The following is a 20735-nucleotide window of genomic DNA, read 5'->3' as shown; positions in this document are numbered from 1 at the left end:
AAAAAGAAATAAATAAAAGGATTAGAATCCCTTTGACTTGACTTTTGTTTACCCTACACTCAACTTTGGATAAAACCACTTAAACGATGAAAAAATTTACAAGTGTTCAGAGGGGAAAATGTAACATAGTGAGTGGACTCAACACTGTGATGCATTTGCTGTGGTTGAAAATTTTTAAAAATTTAATCAACCATAGAAACTCATGGAGGATTTGAGAACTGTAATTAAGCATTTAAAACACTTATGTGAAAACAGATCTATTCCTGGATTACCTAAAAAGACAGACATAGATGTGTACATCAAAGGGATCCAAATTTGATATGCCTTCAAGAAGATCATTTAGTAGGAGTTCCCCTGTGAGGCAGGAGGGGCACTGCTGTGATGCAGGTTTGAGCCCTGGCTTGGGAACTTCCAGAAGCCCTGGATGTGGCAAAAAAAAAAAAAAAAAAAAAAAAATTATAGTTGGACCACTTTAAAAAGAACAGCTACAGCTCCAATTTGACCCCTAGCCTAGGAACTTCCATATGCCGTGGGTGCAGCCCTAAAAAGCAAATAAAATAAAATAAAATATGTAGGAAAATAGAGCAGCTACATACCTGAGTAACACAACATGATCAAAATTCTTCTTTTTTTTAAGGATTATTTCTTGCCAAGCTGAAAAACGCTTTAAGGTAGTTTCTATATTTGAATCTATTTCTATTTTGTCTCCATTTGTCCATGTTTCAAGGCCGACCAATGTCACATGAATGTCCAAGGTCTTATAAATCTGATCAAATGAGAAATAATTTTTTACAATGTGATGTTGCAGAAGGATCCTTTATCACAACTATATTCCTTTACATTTAAAAAAGTAATTTTAATGTGTAAAGTACATAAGCAAACGGTCCAGCCTCATTTTATAAACAGTTGTATTGAAACAGAATTTTAGGGTGACTCATCCAGAGTATTGGGTAAATTGCCATGATCAACAAAGAAACTTGACGAAAAATCTCTGATTCTCCTCTGATTCGACCCCAAGGCTGGGAACTTCCGTATGCCACAGGTGTGGCTCTTAAAAAAAAGTATATAGTTCACAGTATTGCTTCTCTAACAGGATTATAGTATTCACTTTACTGAAAGTTTTCTCCTGATTTCTCTCTCAGAAAACATGGGCTGTAAATTATAGCTTGAAAGCTTTTTTGCTATGCAAGGTCATGGTACAGTGATTTTAAAAAGTGAATTGATTTATTCATGATGGATAATCAAATCTTCATACATTGCTTTATAAATTTTGTGATTAGTGACCCATATTTAAAACTTATTTAAATGTAACTTACTTAGAAAATCAAAAGCTTAGAGCTGTGATTCATTTTGTTGCTGTGACTTTTTTCAATAGAATTTTTCTAATTAGTTGACTTAGTGAATTTTTGTGTTCTAGGCTGCTCAATATCTTGATTACTACAAACATCCATCTATCCTAAAAGTTTCTTTCCTCTGTGGCACAGTGTTATTAAGAACCTGTCTGCAGCGGCTCAGGTCACTGTGGAAGCATGGGTTCCATCCCCAGCCCAGTGCAGTAGGTTAAAGGATCCCACATTGTCCCAGCTGTGGCTCAATTCAGTCCCTGGCCCAGGAACTTCCAAATGCCACAGGTGCGGCCATTAAGAATAAAAAATTTCTTTCCAGTTGTGTTTTTGGTTTCATTCAAACTGTATCAGATCTTACCATGTTGACAAAATTGACCATTCCCCAAACTCGATTCCTCACTTTACTGTTAGGATTCCTGTGATACTGGAAATATAAACATAAGATCAACATTTATCAATCATAAGAGTTGAATAAAAATTCAACAAAATTATTCCCATCATGAGATATTTCAAAGAAAAAAATTCACTGGCTTTCCTTCCCCCTTTCTTATATATAAAATAACTAGATTAGCAGTTTCTAAAGACACGCTTCAACTCGGCACTACTTTAAGGTTTTCTTTATAATTTGATTCCCTTTTCACAGTACGTTATATTACATTACATTGATTTATTATACCAACTCATAAATGTTCTTTAGAGTCCATATTTATAAAAAAACATATTAGAGCTCCATAACAACCATTATATTGCAAAAAACAGTTTTATCAGCCCTCCTGTATCCATGGCAGTGACAAAGTAAGGGGAATAGAATCAAGGATCATTCTGGAGACAGATATATGATGGAGAGAACAAAAACTTGTGCCCCCCCTCTCTCCAGGAAAAGGCTAAGCAGAGTTTCCTACTTGTTTTGTATTTTGTCCTCTTCTTACAAATAGATATCCTATTTGTACTTGTTTTCAGCATTATCAATTTAGACCTAATAAAATACACTTAATAATAACATAAGGCCTCCCAAGCTTTTTGCATGATAAAAATAAAAGTGCCTTTTCTGAATCCTGCAGCATCCTATAGTTCATCTTCCATTGCTCTCCTGTTATCTTAAGTATCTAAGTACCTCAAAGATATTACATTAGAATCCCTTTAATTTTCATTTCCTACCCACTCTTCAACCTACCACTTATTGATTTTACTGCCACTATTCCATTGAAATTATTTCTGATAGGCCCATAAATGTTCTCTTATCAAATCCACTGCATTATTAGAATAAACCTTCATTGTGATGCACTCTTTTTTGATATGTGCAGGATTGAGTTTGCAAGTAATTTAAAGATATTTGCAATTGTATTTGTAAGTGAAACTGGCTAATCATTTTACTTTCTTGTCTGGATCTCTTAGCAACATCATCATAGATTTTTATAGTAATGACCCTTAAGAAATCACTTTTCCAGGGAACTGTACCCTTGTGTACTTCCCTCCAACACTGATTCTAGGCTTGGCCATTTGACTTACTTTGGCTAATGAGATATTAACAAGTGTTGTAGAAGCAGAAGCTTGAAAAGATACTGTGGGAGTTCCCTTCGTGGCTCAACAGAAAGGAATCTGACTAGCATCCATGAAGATGCAGGTTCACTCCTTGGCCTCACTCAGCAGGTTAAGGATCTGGCGTTGCCATGAGCTGTGGTGTAGGTCACAGACTCGGCTTGGATGTGGCGTGGCTGTGGCATAGGCAGGCAGCTTCAGCTCCATTCCGACCCTTAGCCTGGGAGCCTCCATGTGCCATGGGTGCAGCCCTAAAAAGACAAAGATAAATAAATAAAAAGAAAAAAGAAAAGATCTCTTAATGTTTTGATGCCCAGGTATAATATGAGAAGAAACATGGGCTTGCCTACTGGAGACACATGAGCCAAGCCCAACACTACATACCAGACAAGTGGCTAAGGCCATTTTGCACCAGCCAGGCAGCCCAGTAGAACCACTACATTGCTGTAACTGCATAAATGACCCATACTAACTTTGGGGTAATTTGTTACACAGCATCAGATAACTAACACAAACTTTCAATAAATAAAAATGTGTGAAGAATTTTTCCTGTTCTTGAAAGCAGTTTATAAAAGATAGGGTTTTCGGTTATAACAAATTTTGGTGAAATTTGTCTTTAAATTCATCTAAGGCTAGTGTCTTTATTGGTTACTAGATTGTGGACTACTTATTTAATTTTAAAAATTTGTTATATTCCTTTTGGGTTTTCCTATTTCTTCTCAAGTAGGCATCATAACAGTTTACTATATGCTTTTGCTCATAAAAGTATTGGCACAAGATTGTACATATATTTTTAATGATATATAACCTTTCCTATGTTTATAGTTATGTTTTTCTTTCATTTATAATTTTATTTATACTTCTATTTCTGTCATAACACATACTGTCTGAAGTTTCTCTATTTCATGTATCTTCCCACGGGACTAGCATTTGGCTTTGTTTCTTTTTGGCTTGTGCCTTTTATTAATTTTACTCATTGTTAAAATTATTTTTTCCTTCTATCTTTTTTGGTTTTATTTTGCTTATGTTCTAACTATTCCAGTTAGACTCTTAATTCATTAAATTTCTTTCTTTTTTAATAGAAATTTTTAAGTCTACAAATGTCCTTCTAATTACTGCTAAGCCACCAGCATCTAAAAATTTTTATCTATACTAATATTTTATTTTTGCTGTTATAAATATTTCATAAATTCGTATTTGAGTTCTTTAGTCAGTTAATATTTGGCAGTATATTTTGATTTTAGTTTCCAAACCAGTGTTCTTTTAGAGGTTCAGTTTAACAGTCTCTTGTTATATCTTCCAATTGGGTTGTGGTTGTTTTTTGTTTTTTTTTTTTTAAAGAGTGATCTTTATCATATATGGGTTTTTTTTCCCCAATTTTTTTAAACTTCCTTTGTGGCCAGATATGTTTAATTTTTGAAAATGTTTTATTTGCGCTTGAATACATATTGTCTATTTTTTGGTTGCAGTATACTCCATCAGTTGGTTTAAATCAAAGCTGTATTATGTGATTCAAATTTTTCCTATATTTGTTGAATATTTTCCCTGCTTAACCTAAATTTTTCTGACAGAGGAGAAGTAAAAACAACCCTTCTTACCCTTTAGCCCTGTTATTTTTTTATTGCATATCTTTTTCTACCCTGTTGTAAGGTGTATAACCTGAAGTATCGCTGGCTGATTTACAGATCTTGGAGAGCTCATTCTTTTCATTTATGTTGGTTGACTTTTCCTCGTTAATTACAATAATAGGGCGTTTTTCACCTGGGGTCTGGTGGTTTATTAAGTTTTTAAGCAGTTTTTGTGTGGAAAGCTTGGCTTGGCATTTCTGTATCTGGAGAAGAGCAGGATACCAGCCCCACATCAGTGCAGGACACAGACTTGGGAGGATTTTTGCCCCTTTATGCATAATATTTTCCCTGCCCATTGCAACAGGTAGAAAAACAGAACATTTGCTTTCTCTTTGCAGTTTCCCTAGAGAGCTTTTCCTGTTTCCTTTTCAGGGATGGGATAGCCCTTTATGGCTCTGGGCCTTACACAATGCAGTCTATGTATTATGTGCCACCAAGACTTGGAATTTTACTTAACTGTCTTTTTTTTTTTTTCTTTTCTTTTTGTCTTTTCTAGGGCCACACCCACAGCATATGGAGGTTCCCAGGCTAGGGGTTTAATCGGAGCTGTAGCCGCTGGCCTACGCCACAGCAATGTGGGATCCTAGCTGCGTCTGTGGCCTACATCACAGCTCACAGCAATGCCAGATCCTTAACCCAATGAGCAAGGCCAGGGATCGAACCTGCAACCTCATGGTTCCTAGTTGGATTCGTTAACCACTGAGCCACGACTCAGAACTGAGAACTCCTACTTAACTGTTTTGACAGAGATTCTTTTCCTCATTTTTAGCACTTGGAGATTTCCTGTGTTTTCTTTTGAGCTCAAGTATAAATTGTGAACATATGTTCAATTTTTTGTAAGTTGCTCATCATTTCCATATGTTCATAATGAAGAGGATTCTATTTTGGCTTCGTCTCCTATGCCGCCAAGGAACTTTATCAGCCCTTATATATGTCTTCTTGGGGAAGCTAAAAACAGGACATTGAACCTGGAATGGAATTCCGATTAAAACACTATTTCCTGGAGTTGCCTTTGTGGCTCAGCAGAAACGAACCTGACTAGTATCTACGAGGACTTGGGTCAAATCCCTGGCCCTGCTCAGTGGGTTAAGGATCTGTGAGCTGTGGTGTAGGTCACAGATGCAGCTTAGATCCTGCATTGCTGTGGCTGTGGCGTAGGTCAACAGCTGCAGGTCAGATTCAACCCCTAGCCTGGGAACTTCCCTATAGTGAGGGTGTGGCCCTAAAAAAAAAAGCAAAAAGATAAAATACTATTTTCTCTTTGTTAAAATCACATCTGTAGTTTTACAAGGATGAATAGAGAGCAAATGTTTATCTGAAAACTTACCACATTATTATCAGCAACAATGAACAGTTCAATATGCTTTTCTTTTTCGATGCTCTGGAAATGTATGGAAAAGTTAATGAAGTATGGTTAATATTTCTCATCTTAACATTTTCAGTTACATTTTCAAGGTAAGGCATGTTAGTATTATTGGAATGTGAGGTACAAGATTATATCTAATGACTCCAGAAATTTATGCAAATAAAATCCACTATACTATTAAAACGCATGGACCTGTGCATCAGTTTTTGGTAAACCTGAAACAACAGTCCATATTTTATTATCCTTCTTTTCTTTGTGTAGTCTTTCAGGTAAAATAAGAGTTATAAATAAAGAATCGTGAATCCAGTTTTAAGATTAATTTTTTTTTTTCATTTACAAAGTAAATGCTTACTAAGTAAGCTCATGTAAAAAGGATAGATCTCTGGTTGACAGCCAGACATAAGACTGGCTAATAGGACCGACTAAATTTCTTCTACCCCTCTTCTGTCTCTCAGTCTCTCACTTTGCAGTAATCTCCATTCCAAGGAAATGTGTAAATGTTGCTAATTATAGATCTTTTGTTTTATAAAACACCAGCCCCAGGAAATTCTAAGTTTTCAGATTTCAGTGTCATGTGTTGAGGTATAAACCTGTGGCTCAGCGGGTTAAGGATCCAGCATGGACACTGCAGCAGCTCAGGTCATGGCTGTGGCACAAATTAGATCCCTGGCCCGGGAACTTCCACATGCTTCAGGTGCAACCAAAAACAAACACAAAAACCAGAGCACTCTTGTTCAAATATTTGACTAAGTCATTCTTTACTGAACTAAGTAATTGATTCAATCAGAGATATCTTGAGACATCTAATAAGTTTCAGACACAGTCTAGACTACGGATATGTGAAGAAGATAAACACTCATAGATCTTAAAGGCTGACACCGAGTGGGGATTTAAGATGATGTGAACCAGGACAGAAAAGCCTAGAACACAGAGGGCTATCACTGTACAATCCTTCACTAGAAATCCCACCTGAACAATTAGAGTATTTGTTGCGATGAAAGGATAACCTGCTTATCATCAACTCCCTCCCCCGCCAAAAAAAAAAGTTGCAGGGAAGACAAGAAAAGACATTATCTTGGAGAGATTTCAAGATACAAATTTCATTCTTTCCAACCACTTGTAGCTCTCATGTTATGAATCCCTCTCTAGGGTTGTAGACATCCCCCTTCTTTGAAACTGAACAGAAAAATTGAGGTTAACTGCCAAGGATGAACACTTTCTATAGAGATAACAGACACAAAAGCTTGACATTTCAGATTTCAAACAATGAGTCAGTTCTAGGTAGCATATACACTTCATTAATTGGGCTCGTAGTCTCTCTCTTGAGATCAGAAAGAAAAGAAGAGATGTTTTACCTGGGATAAAGATGATTTAAAAATAAAGCACTCACTTCCATTTTGGAGTCTTCCATGGATTTAGTATTATCCTTCAGAACAGCTGTCCTGGTGAAATTGAGCTCTGTGCAAGAATAATTGGCAGCGTGCTGCACCTTGGGGTTATATCTGAAGACCAAGTGTTCACCCTCATCTGAATATTTCACTGGTTCAATAAGGTACCTTTGGTCATTCACCCTGAAGAACCCCCTGTGGATTGGGAATACGATGTCTGTTTAAGATGCATTCCATTTTACTACTACATGACTGCACACTCTTTCTCTGTTCCATTTTATAGATGTTGCCTTTTTAAAAAAGGGAAACTATGAGGTCAAGGCCACCTGAGCATGTAGCCAGGTGTTCTGAGTGGTAAAGAGGTGAGGTGGCATGCAAACTTTGACTCAATGGATAACTGCTAAGAGTTAACTCATCTGGATTTTCAGAAGTGTGATGGTCCCACCTCTACTTTGAAGCCTAAATAGAGCAGCAATTCCCACTTGGGGTTGAGGACCCCTGGCAATCCGAGTCCTTGCAAAAATTTTGTGAATTTTTATGTCCATCAAGTATTAATTACACAGTAAATACTTGAAAGTACAGACACTATCATGTGGTAATTTTGTCAGTAAAGGGTTTCTCAGTCTTGAAAATATTGAGAACTACTCAAAGTCCTCATAAATCTAAACACAAGTTCCTTGTTCTCCTGCCCTTGGCTTCCCCATATCTTCTGCCTTTGTCCTAGAGCCCAAGTTCTCTAGAGAAAATTTTAGGCTTTTCTTCTGAGGGTTTTTTTTTTTTTTTTGGTTTGTGTGTTTGTTTTGTTTTTTACTTTCTCGAGACTGGAAACACTACCTAATTTAGTAAAAAGCTTTGTGGTATGATGAGTTGGGAATTCACAGGCCTAGAAGTCAGGGGGCCTGGTTTAGGGGCCAGATTCAACCACTAGCATAGGGAGTGTCCAGAAGTAAGTCTCTGATGTCAGTATCCTGATCTGTAACACAAAGGCTGGATGACTTCTAATAGTCTTCCAGCTCTGAATCCCTTGATCACATATCGAAAAACTTGTCTTCCTGGGGGCTGTGTCTTAGCCATCTTTTTGTTGAAAATGAGCATAAACAATGGGCTAGGGTGGATACTCGGTACTGAAGATATACCGCATCTCTTTTTTCCATTAATTTTACTCTTTAAGGGATCTTAAAAAAGAAAGAAGTGCATGTCTTTGAAAATATGGTGCATTACCTTAGACCACTACACGTGCTAATACTGGCAGCAGAATCAAATTCATGTATGATGGATCCTTGGTAAAAACAGTGATCCTAAAAGAGATGAAGAGGCTATTGATATAAGTATATGTATTGATATTGCAGCAATATTAAAATCTACATATTTTATGCTCACAATTTATCTTTATTTCCTTTTCACAAATAACACATATTCATTTATGTATCCATTCATGCATTCATTCATTGCATTCTTTCACTGGAAAATTTTGAATTTACTTCAGAGTCCTTTCCTTTTAATTGTAAGATTTCTTTGTGGAAAGCAGTATAAGAATTCTTCCCTCACAAATTTAAGTCTGTTAGTTTACGCCAGCCTCAGAAATGTGACCCTTTTCCTTATTAATTTTACTGCTTTAATCCACCTCAAAAATCTCCATCAAACTACCTCTCCTGTGTTATTATTATAAAAAAAATTTCTCAGTTGCCTGTGAAGTCAAGTCAAAGCTTTTGATGATGGTAAAAATTAGGTCTCGCTCTCCAGCCAGATCCTTCATTCCTTTTCTGCCTCTCTGTCTTGATTGGTCTCTTCATCATTTCCCACTTTGTGCTCTATCCATGGTGATTCCATCAGGTAATTCCTCTTTCCATACAATCCATCTGTTCAATCCCTGCCTATGTGTGGCAGTTTCCAAGGCCCTGGACCTCAGACCCTCACAGACTAATAACCACTCTCTGTGTAAAAGAATGTTACCCAGGTTTCGTACTCTTCTATTTTACAGAGATTGCGTGATACCTAAGATTTCATGGATGACAGCTGCCCTAAATAGGGGAAATATGGTTTAAAAGGTATATATTTGGTAGAAGAGAATAAAGTCATCCTCGGCTGGAAGACTGCAGTGGGCGTGTTCTGGAAAGGGGAATAAGGTCATAAAAACAGGACTTGTATCCACTGAAATAATACTCATGATAAATGAACAAGGATTCATTTGGAGAGTGCAGGCAAGGGCTTGAGGCTGGTGTATCAGAAGGACTGGGCAATGGGATATGACTCACACAGGGTCAGTTAGGTGGAGTTTTAAAACTGTCTCACATGTCTCTGAGTTTTGTCCTTTAGCTTAATTACTCCTCCATCAGGGTACCTTACACTTCTTTGGTGTCCTGCTTTACCCTTCCTCAGACTTAACACCATTTTGGGTACATAGAAGTCAGTGGGGTAAAGGAAAATGCACTAGCAGTCATTGATTTGCTTATTAGGCCGTGAGTAACTGCCTTTCCAGGTCAGAGGGTCTTGATTTCTACTCTAGGCTCATTCAGTGATGGTAGTCAATGCAGGATCCATTTCTGATGTAACGCTTTCCGAAGCTGCATGGAAAGCTAGGACAGGGTTTCAAAAGCACACAAAGAAATAAGTTTCAGAGAAGAGACATTAGAATGTTCTGTTAAGATATACCATGATCTGAGGGTGCGTGGTGACCTCCTCTCCTTTGGTGGAGTAATACGTCTCACTGTAATTTGAGGCGAGGAACTCCCTGGAAAAGAGGGCAGAGAGGTAGTGAGAATTGCTCATTCTAAAAGTTAACAGATAAAACCTGTTATGTGAGAGAGACACCTCTGGGCTGCTTTCAAGTCTCAGCAAGGTCTTCTTACACTAAAAACAGAAAAGCAAAATCAATTCCACACACAGAAAAGTTTTTCTACCTAGATTTCATGGTTTGGTAGAGACTGTACAAGAGGCAGAAAGAGTTTCTGGCGGTTTTAACAAGGAATTATTTTGTGAAGAACCTGGAAACAATATTATCTAAGTAAAAATGTCTTGCCTTAAGTGCCAAAATTAATGCAAAAATTTTGATAGGTCCATCATATGTATCATATATATAATACATTTTTATCTAAATATATAGCTATTGGGTTAATATGTGTTAGGATATATATGTGTGTGTGTGTGTACATGATGCATACATCCTGTGTATCATAAATATATTTATACATACAAATATATTTGATGTATATATCTTCTCTGATGATGTATTTTTAACAAGTTAGAACATAGGTATGGGCATAAAACAAATTACAATACATTTTTTAAAATATATCATACAAAGTTTGACAAAGGTTGTGCAAAAAAAACTACCAAATATTGGAAATATTGGAAAAACACTCTTAAATAATCCATGAGTCAAAGAAGAAATCTCAAAAGAAATTAGAAAATATTTTGAAAGGAATGATAATAAAAATAAAACACATCGAGTTTTTTTAAAATACATCTAAATTAATGGAGAAAATGTCATGGTTCTAAATACTTTAAATATTTATGACAGAAAAGGTGAAATGTTTCTATAAAAACAGAAGAGTAAACAATAAAGTAGAATAAATTAAATAATAAAGATAATAGAAGGAATCAATGAAAGAGACAAATAGCAACAATTAATTCAAATTTTAGTTATTTGAAAAGATCATAAGATTGATAAATCTCTTTATATTTGTCAAGAAAAAAGAGGAAGAACTCAAATTACCAATATTAGAAATTATAAAGGGTTATCCTCACTCGAGTTACTACAGACATTAAAAGAATAAGAGAATATTACGAGACACTATACCAAAAATTTGACAACTTACATGATATATACATTTCCTTATAAATTACAATTTTAAACTGGCACAAAATGAAATACAAAATCCAAATAACCCTCTCTTAATAAAATTGAATTTGTAATCATAAAACTTTCTCCCCGCTCCTGTGAAACAGGAGGGAAAGGGTCAGGGCACAACCTTTAAAAGAATGACATAACCATTGTAGATATGACATAAACTGGTTAAAATCAGCTAGGTCTAAGATGGGAGAAGATTTGACTTCCAGTGGACCTTGAGCCTCATTATAGGCTCATTGTAATACATTAGCTAAGTGACATGCCCACTGGTGCCATAATAGTTCCAAGGCCAACCATAAAAGGCCAATGGCTTTTTATGGTTGGACAGTAGCTCAATTTCTGGAAATCCTTGCCCCTTCCCCTGACATAGTGGGAATGATAGTCCCCTTCACTAGCCTATGAAATTACCCACTCCACAAAAACTCAACCACCCCATATTTTGAGGCCTCTTGCCTTTTGAGACTGCCCACACTCTATCTCTCAAGAAAACCACTTTTTACCTGTTACTTTGCCCCTCGCTGAATACCTTTTGTGCTGATACTTAGAGAACCTGAACTGCAGTAAGTCCTGAGACCAGGTATGTGATTTGAATTAAAAAAATAATGAGTTGGTTTTTTTTTTTCTTTAACTGCTTTTTTTTTTAACAGATATACACATTTTATTACAGCAAACCTGTTTACTTAAATGGTTATAAAACCAGATGTTGAACAAATGTCTATGACAATTAAAAACAGGGTGTAAATTCATAAACCACATTTATATAAATCTCTAGAATGGACAGAATAATCCATAGTGAGTAAAACCTCTGTGAGCAGGTTTTGAGGGGAGCTGACTATGAAGGAGCAGATGGAAATTTTTAGTGTCAGTCCTTTCCTAGTTCATTTTTACAGAAATTTGGGTAACACGGATACCTGCGTTTATCAAAATTCAGTGAATGAACATTTAAGATTTGTGCATTTCATCTTATGAAAATTTTACATCAAGAGAAAAACATTGCAGATGTATTTGGTTTTTTTTTGGTGGGACGGGGGAGACCCATGGCATGTGGAGGTTCCCAGGCTAGAGGTCGAATCAGAGCTATAGCTGCCAGCCTACACCACAGCCACAGCAATGCCAGATCCAAGCCATGTCTTCGACCTATACCACAGCTCACAGCAATGCCGGGATTCTTAATTCACTGAGCAAGGCCATGGATCAAACTCACATCCTCATGGATACTAGTTGGGTTCATTACCGTTGAGCCACAATGGAACGCCCAGACAGATTTAAACTCTAATGATATGCTAGTTGAAGCCCTTAGGTAGATATTGATGACTACGATATAAATTGAAATGTATAAAAATAAGCTGGATGAATGGACGGATGGATAAATGGATAGATAGAGGAGTGGATAGATAAAGAAACATGATGTAAAACAAATATAGCAAAATGTTAGCCAACATTTATATTTGTATACCTTGATGGGATTATGGGTATATGTATATATTCTATATACATGGTCACTATAAAATTCCCTCAACCTTGCTCTATGTGAAAAATTTTTTTAATAATAAACGGTTGGTAAAAATGAAAGAGATGGCAAAAATAAATAGACTACAATTATTTCTGTGGTTATTTTGCAATAGCATGTACAAAGCTTCTAGTTAAGTATTTGGCTGTGTAGTATATTCTAAAATAATGGGGTTTTTCCTCAAAAATACAAATAAATGTAACTTTTTACCTATTATGGATAAGTTATAGTCAAAACGAAGTTGACCCAATATTTCCGCTAGATGAATAAACAGTTGGATTTAACAGTTTGCCTCTTCACCTCAAACCTCAGTTTATACAGTAGATATTCGATGCAGTTAAAAATCAAGCCAAATGAAAATCATAGGTGAAGTATGGAAAAATGAGGCGATGGAGAAGGAGACATAAAAATCTCAATTAGTGAGATCAACTTTTTATTTGTTACCATCATATATGAAAACATTTGAATAATATTCACAGATTTGGGAGGCTCTACAGTATGCACTAAATTCACTTACTTCATAGAGCTGAGGGAAGGAGGGTAAGGTTGCCCACTGGAAATATCAACATCAGTTAAACTGCTTTGCCTGTCTACAGTTCTAGAATACGTCACTCCAGGCTGATGCACAGAATTGAACAAAGTTTCATACAATACGATTGGCTACTTGAGGCATAGACGGCGTGGGGTGGTTTTGAAAGCAGGCAGATCTGAGTTAGAGTATCAGCACTGTCACCTGCATTGTGACCTTGGACAAGTTATTATTTCAGTGAACCTAGGATTCTTCCTCAGTGAGATGGAACTAAAACAATCTCTGCTTTACATGGATGTTGTCAGGATCGAGAAAGAACTTTGAGGCTGAGCACAGAAATTGCTCAATAAGTGTCAGCTTCATTCCATCCTGAGACTATTAGAATATGCAGATTTGGAATAAGTTATCGATATTATGTTACTAGGTTCATATTTCTGCACATTTAGTGAAATGGAAATAAGACAATCTCTATTTCATATGATGTTGTCAGGATAAAGAGAGAACTTTGAGGCAAGGCACATAGAAATTGCTCAATAAATGTCCATCCCGAGACTATTAGAATATGCAGATTTTGAACAAATTGTCAATAGAACTGTGTTACTAGGTTCATATTTCTGAACATTTGTCCAGTGGGGGACTCAAAGAGGATGGAGAGGTTTTTTGTTTGTTTGTTTTTTATTTTGGTTGTTTTTAGTTTCAATTCTTCAGTAGAGTTATCCTTGTATTTTACTTAATGTTTGACAATTCCTCATGATTTTAATGTTTGGGGCTGGGAGACAGAGCTATTGTGTGTAGGGTCCAGTCCAAGGGAAAACAGTGGAGATTCAAGAACAGCAAAGGCTGTAAAGTATGCTGATTAGAATTAGAATTATTAGAATTGTATTATTATTATTTAGAATTATTAAAAAGGCATTAGAATTATTTAGCCTACACAAAATAACTTGATAAATTCTTCCCAGTCTTTAGCTTACTCTCCAACAGAACTTGGTTTGATATGTATTTTCAAGAAGTCACTTTAAAAACAATGGTTTTCACATTTCTTTGCTCCACTGATTCACAAAACAGTAGCTATGACCTCTCAGAGGGAGTGTATGGAGTTAACAGAACTCCGAGTACCCCAAATAGGGAGTCATTTCAGAACTAGAAAGCAGGGCCTATAATTGTTGTTAAGGTGTTGAAATGAGATGGGCGTATTTTAGAAGAATAAGAATTCAGATTATGTACAACAAGGCCTTGAATTCAATTATCTGAAAGGTTTTTTTTTTTAATGAAAACTAGAATATTATAAGCTGATAAACCTGTAAGTTACTGAATCATTATAGAACTTACCTTGATTTTAAAAGATGGAGTATTAAGGTTTTTCTATTTAGGCTCAGTTCATACAGCAATTCTTCTTCATAAGCTTCCTGAAAAACAACATCCATCATGTGAATTAAACATGCGCTCCATTAGTGTGTGTTGGCGGTGGGTAAAGGAGTGAGTGGAGGGGAAAATTACAGACCTTTCACAGTCTACCCAGCAGCCCAGCAGTCCTTTCAGGCAAGATGATAGATACTGATAACACTTTTAGGTTGTGCATATTTTTTTAGTCGACATATCCATTAATTAGGGCTTTTTTTTATTATAAATGTAACATAAAATTAGGACTTTATTATAAAAAAGTAGAATTGTTAGATGAGCAGGCAAGAAATGAGGTGCTCAATCCAATAAAAAGGGATGAATCCCATCTTACAACATGATGAACAATATGTGTAGATGTACATGCGTGCACATTTGTGTGTGTATGTGTAACAAGATGTTGTGATGGGACTTTTCTGAAATTTGAATGTTTGAATATGGATTTTATATTAGGTAATATTAGGAAACTATTGTTGGGAGTTCCTGTCGTGACTCAGTGGTTAATGAACCCAAGTATCCATGAGGACATGGGTTGGATCCCTGGCCTTGCTCAGTGGGTTAAAGATCCAGTGTTGCTGTGAGCTGTGGTGTAGGTCACAGATATCTCTCAGACCCTGTGTTGCTGTGGCTGTGGTAGGCCAGCAGCTACAGCTCTGATTCGACCCCTAGCCTGGGAACCTCCATATGCTGTGGGTGTGGCCCTAGGAAGACAAAAAAAAAAAAAAAAAAGAAAAGAAAAAAGAAACTATTGTTAATATTTTTAATATGATAATATTAATTTTGTCTTTCATTAACAGTATTTTTAATAAATAGAATTATTTTTATTTAAGAATTTGATTTATTTTTAATTTTTAAATGAATTTCTATTTTAGAATCATTTTAGACTTGGAGGACAGTTGAAAAGATGATTAACAGAGAATCCGTATAGACCTCATAACTTTGTTGTATTCTGTTCTGTTTATGGCTTACGGCTGCAGCCCTCTCTCTGTATACCTGGTGCCTTATGCTTTGAGTGTCAGAGTGAGTCACCAGCAAGCTGCTTTTCTTATGTCCATACTTTGGGTGATTATCGGCAATATAACATTTGGATGGGCTCTGCTTTCTCTGCCTCCCGATGCTTCGAAGTCTCCCCCTGCTTGGCCTTTCGCTTGTACCTTTGGCTACTTTAATGGTGCCTACATGACTTTGATCCAAATAGTGGGGACCACCTCTTTATCATTAGCACTCACTTGGTGTGGTGTATTTCCTTCATGCAGTGCCCTATTTGGTGAGCCCGCCCATTGCAGAATGTGCTTGCATATATAACTGGCAACTACATTTTCTATAATCTTTAGTTCTGCATTGCTTGCCTTTGCTATACTTATAAAGAAGATGAAAAAAAAACCAGCTCCAGTTCCTTGCCAAAGAATATGATCCTGGAGTTCCCATCGTGGCTCAGTGGTTAACAAATCCAACTAGGGACCATGAGGTTGCGGGTTCGATCCTGGCCTTGCTCAGAGGGTTAAGGATCCGGCGTTGCCATTAGCTGTGGTGTAGGTTGCAGATGCAGCTCGGATCCTGTGTTGCTGTGGCTGTAGCATAGGCTGGCAGCTACAGCTCCGATTAGACCCCTAACCTGGGAACCTCCATATGCCGCATGGGAGTGACCCTAGAAAAGGCAAAAAGACAAAAAAAAAAAAAAAAAAAAAGAATCTGATCCTGAGCTGCACCTTTGGACCATTGGCTCAGTGGCTTATTCTGCTGTAGCAAGAGAATTGGATCAGACAGATGGAGAATCTGTGACTACAGTGATGCTTGGATCCAACCTCACATGACCAATGGCCTTGAGCCTGGGAATCTCCAGGGCTGAAAAAGGAGGGACCACTGGATTGTACATGTTTCTGAAGCATTTTGTCTTGGCAGAAGCATTGCCCTCCAAGGAAATTTGTTGTACTATTAATATGTTTCTAGGGGAAAATAGCAAATAACAAAGCAAGCTGGACCGGCTTAGAATTTCCTCATTTTTGGGTAATGAGCAGCACACCTTGGAGAACGTTAGGACAGGACTGATATAATTAGCTGTAAATAAGGGTAATTTCAAGGCATGACTCAAACTGATGACATGGGGAGCAGCTTTCTCCCAAACTCTGTTCCCCTCCATCTTCCTTCCTCACTTAGAAGATAAAGAAACATTGACATGTAAAAAAAAAAAGAAACTATTTTTAATATTTTTAAATGTGATAATACTACTTTTAAGTCTTTAGCAGTATATATATATATATATATATATATATATGTATATATATATATATATATATTTTTTTTTTGGTCTTTTTGCCTTTTCTTGGGCTGCTTCCATGGCATGCGGAGGTTCCCAGGCTAGGGGTCAAATCGGCACTGTAGCTGCTGGCCTACACCAGAGCCACAGCAACGCGGGATCTGAGCCACGTCTGCCACCTACACCACAGCTCACGGCAATGCCGGATTGCTTAACCCACTGAGCGAGGCCAGGGATCAAACCTGCAACCTCATGGTTCCTAGTCAGATTCGTTAACCTCTGCGCTACGACAGGAACTCCAAAGTCTTTAACAATATTTTTAATAAATAGAATTATTTTTATTTTAGAATTTGATTTATTTTTAGTTTTTAAATGAATTTTTATTTTAGAATCATTTTAGACTTGGAGGACAGTTGAAAAGATGATAACACAGAATCTGCATAGACCCCGTAACTTAGGTTTCCTTGTGTTAACCCTTATATATTACTGTGGTATATTTGTCACAACTAATGAACCAAGATAGATACTATCAATTAAAGTTTACATTTATCCAGATTTCTATAGTCTTTTTTTTTTTTTTTTTGGCTTCACCCTTGCCTTGTGGAAATTCCTGAGCCGGGGTTCGAACCCAAGCCATAGCTGTGACAATGCTGGATCCTTAACTGCTAGGCCACCAGGGAATTCCTGGATTTCCACAGATTTTGTCTAATGTCCTTTTACTGTTTTAAGATTCCAGCTAGGATACCACATTACATATGGTTGTCATTTCTCCGTTAAGTTCTTCTAGATTGGAATAATTTCTTAAACTTCATTTATTTTTCATGACTTTGACAGTTTTGAAGAGTATTAGTCAAATACTGATGAGATATTTTGTAGGTTGTCCCTCGATTTAGTTTCCTGATGTTTTCTCATGCTTAGACTGGAGTTATAGAGACCTGATAGAAAATGAAAAAATCCACTGCGATTTTTCATTGCATCGTATCAGGAGCACATCTATCACCATGACTTATTACTGATGTTAACTTGGACCACCTTGCTGAGGCAGCATTTGTCAGATTTCTCCATCATAAATATGTACTTTTTCCTCCTTCATATTATTCTCTTCTTTGGAAGGAAGTCACTATGCAAAGCCCATGCTTAGAGGGTAGGGTGTTATGCTCCACCTCCTGGGGAGGCGAGAGTCGACATCAATCTTCTGACTCTTCTTATGGGAGATTTGTCTATTCTCCCTCTTTTATTCACTTGTTCAGTCATTTATTTATATCAATCTGGGTTTATGGATATTAATCTATACTTTGTGTTATGGTCCAAAGCTATGTTATTGATTTTGTTGCTCAAATTTTCTGCTTGGCCACTGGGAAATCTTTCACTTGGCCCCTGTGTTCTTTTGCCATATTCCCATCAACATGGGTTTAGGTTTCTTTGCTTGTTTGAGAACATTCTTACTTTCTAGTGCTCCCAAATGCTCCAAACTCGTTTTTTATATTTCCTGCCCCAGCCCTGGCTCATCTTGTATATACCAGGACTTTTCATCTTGATGAAGTCTTGAGAGAATAGATGCCAAAAGAGCCACTGGCTTTTGCACAAGGGGTGGCAGAAAACTGGTTTTGACCTCTTAGCTAAATATCAATGTCCAACCAGTAAAAGGTTTGAGAAGGTGAAAAAAAGAATTGGAGATCAAGAGAGAATCTACTTGCAAAGAGATATTAGAGAAAAATGGTTCGGCATTATTTCCAAATGGTAGCAGATGGAGAGCTGCTTTTTTTTTTTTTTTTTTTTTTAATCATCTCAAGCCATGGGAAAGAAGCCTCGATGGGACCATTTGGAAAGTTGAAGTGTATCTTCCTTTTGACTGAGAAACCTCCAAAGTGAGAGCCTGGAAGCCTGGCTCCTGTAGTGGTGGAGGGAACTCAGGTCAGTGCATTGGGCAAGGTCTACCTTCTCAAGGAGTATTGGCGTCAGGCTGCTCCATGGGCCAAATTAAAAGCCTAAGGCTCAAAATGCAGATGCCTGCTGATAAGTATCTAGAACAGTCATTTAGTGTCTTTTAGAATGGTGGACATTGAAAATAATCTAATTTTGAAGCGTCTTCCCCATTAGGTGTGTTATATATTTTCTACATAAATATTTATTATTGGGGGAAAGAAAATTTTAAATGTTTTTAAATTTGAACACCTGAGTAAACACTCTTCTGACTCCCAGGCCATCTAGACCTTTGTGTTCCTGTGCAAGTTGCTCAGCTTTGCTGTGGAATCTGTGAGGTCAATAAACCTGCATAAGGTCCCTGGGAAGGCTAAGTGCTCAGAGATTACATTGTGTAGGTACCGGCTTGGAATGCATGAGGCTGCTTTAAATCAGCCTGGAAAGCTGTTAGTGGAACTCCTCACATAAACTGGGAGATTTTAAATGCCCTCCCCTCTAAAACCTAAACTTTCTTCTTTTTCGTTTCCTCATCCATCAAAGGATTGCTTTTTCCACCAGCCTCTACCTGTCCCCCTCCCCTGCAAGAGGATACTGTAAACCGAATAGGAGTCCTTGGAAAAAATCAAGACACCTCCCTTGTTTGCTTCTAATGGAGACAAAGGTTGCTTTCTTCATGCCTATGAAAGCAACGCATCTTATTTATTAAAGCAAAGCTGCGTACCTGTATATCATCCTCATGGATGTGCCAAACATTTCGCTTCTGTATCAGAGGAAGCTTTTTAGGATAAACCAGTTCTTGACCCTTTACTCCAAAGATTACCTTCTCTGAAAGGAAACATAACGGGGAAAATACAGCTGGGATTAACACTCACCCACCATAATTGGATAACAGAATTATTTTCAGAGTTCACTTGCTCCTAATTAGCAGCCGGGTATAGTAGCATCCACACTTTACAGGTAAAGAAACTGAGATGGATGTTTCCGACTTAGGAAAATTAAACAAAATTGGAGCGGAGGGAAAGAAATCAGGGTCCTTCAACTTCATTTTTTTCACCTTGTTCTGCAGTTGTCAATTTTGTCACCTTGTTCTCTCATGCCTGTCTCTGGATTCCGCCACTGGATGGAAGGGCTGTTTCAATGTAAATTGCTGATTTTATCTCCAAGGGACATTTGCATTTGCTGTCTAAACTCTCCCGGCTAAATACAAGCCTTTCCTCTGTTGGAGGGATTTTCAATCCTTTTGAATCAGTGTTAGGCAGGACCTTCTACACATTACCTGTCACATTGGTAGTCGTCTATAAGGTGAACCCTGCCAACCTCATTCCAGAGTGATTCAGAGGAAAGAGAGTAGGATTTTGGAAACTGCTCTTATTTGAGCCAAAGTTTTATAGCTTATTAGCAATATGACCATAAATACCGTATCTAATTCCCCTGATCTGTAGCAATTAGTCTTGATTTCCTTACTTGTAAAGCAGAGATAATAATATAGAATTTTGGAGTTCCCGTCGTGGTTTGGCAGAGACAAATCTGACTAGTATCCATGAGGACACAGGTTTGATCCCTGGCCTCACTCAGTGGGTTAAGGATCTGACATTGCCGTGAGCTGTGGTGTAGGTTGCAGAGGTGGCTCAGATCTGGCGTGGCTGTGGCTGTGGTGTAGCCAGCTGCTATAGCTCCCATTCAACCCCTAGCCTGGGAACCTCCATGTGCCACAGGTGCAGCCCTAAAAAAAATAAATAAATAAATAAAAATAAAAAAATATTAATAATAATACAGAATTTTAAGCATGCTAAGGGCCTATAAATTGGTTGATGACTAACGTGATGTCTGCTGCCTTGCAGCTAGTCCGTAAAATCCTCTCCTTCCTCCTTCTCACTATCCATCAATGTATTTAAGTGACATGGCATTTCATAGATTTATAGAATCTCAAGAGTAGCCATAATCTAGTCCAAATCCAATGTTATGTTCTCAGCAAAATCATGAATGGATCCTAATGTTTTT

At 37.2% G+C, this 20735-nt stretch overlaps 1 protein-coding gene across 1 annotated transcript in view; it reads right to left on the bottom strand.

Moving 5' to 3' along the window:
• Nucleotides 1–19816, bottom strand: part of ADAM7 (ADAM metallopeptidase domain 7) — a 70489-nt gene extending 50673 nt beyond the window's left edge. Inside the window, exons 1-9 of the mRNA XM_021074374.1 lie at nucleotides 19789–19816; nucleotides 19456–19559; nucleotides 14486–14562; nucleotides 9920–9998; nucleotides 8489–8565; nucleotides 7270–7462; nucleotides 5841–5894; nucleotides 1705–1770; nucleotides 597–766 (exon numbers count right to left, since the gene is read on the bottom strand). Coding sequence (XP_020930033.1) covers nucleotides 597–766; nucleotides 1705–1770; nucleotides 5841–5894; nucleotides 7270–7462; nucleotides 8489–8565; nucleotides 9920–9922 — 563 coding nt within the window. The 5' untranslated portion in view covers nucleotides 9923–9998; nucleotides 14486–14562; nucleotides 19456–19559; nucleotides 19789–19816. The remainder of the gene's footprint in view (nucleotides 1–596; nucleotides 767–1704; nucleotides 1771–5840; nucleotides 5895–7269; nucleotides 7463–8488; nucleotides 8566–9919; nucleotides 9999–14485; nucleotides 14563–19455; nucleotides 19560–19788) is intronic.

The sequence above is a fragment of the Sus scrofa genome, chromosome 14 (assembly GCF_000003025.6).
Source record: "Sus scrofa isolate TJ Tabasco breed Duroc chromosome 14, Sscrofa11.1, whole genome shotgun sequence".
Classification (NCBI taxonomy): Eukaryota; Metazoa; Chordata; class Mammalia; order Artiodactyla; family Suidae; genus Sus; species Sus scrofa.
This window is presented reverse-complemented; position numbering and strand designations above follow the sequence as displayed.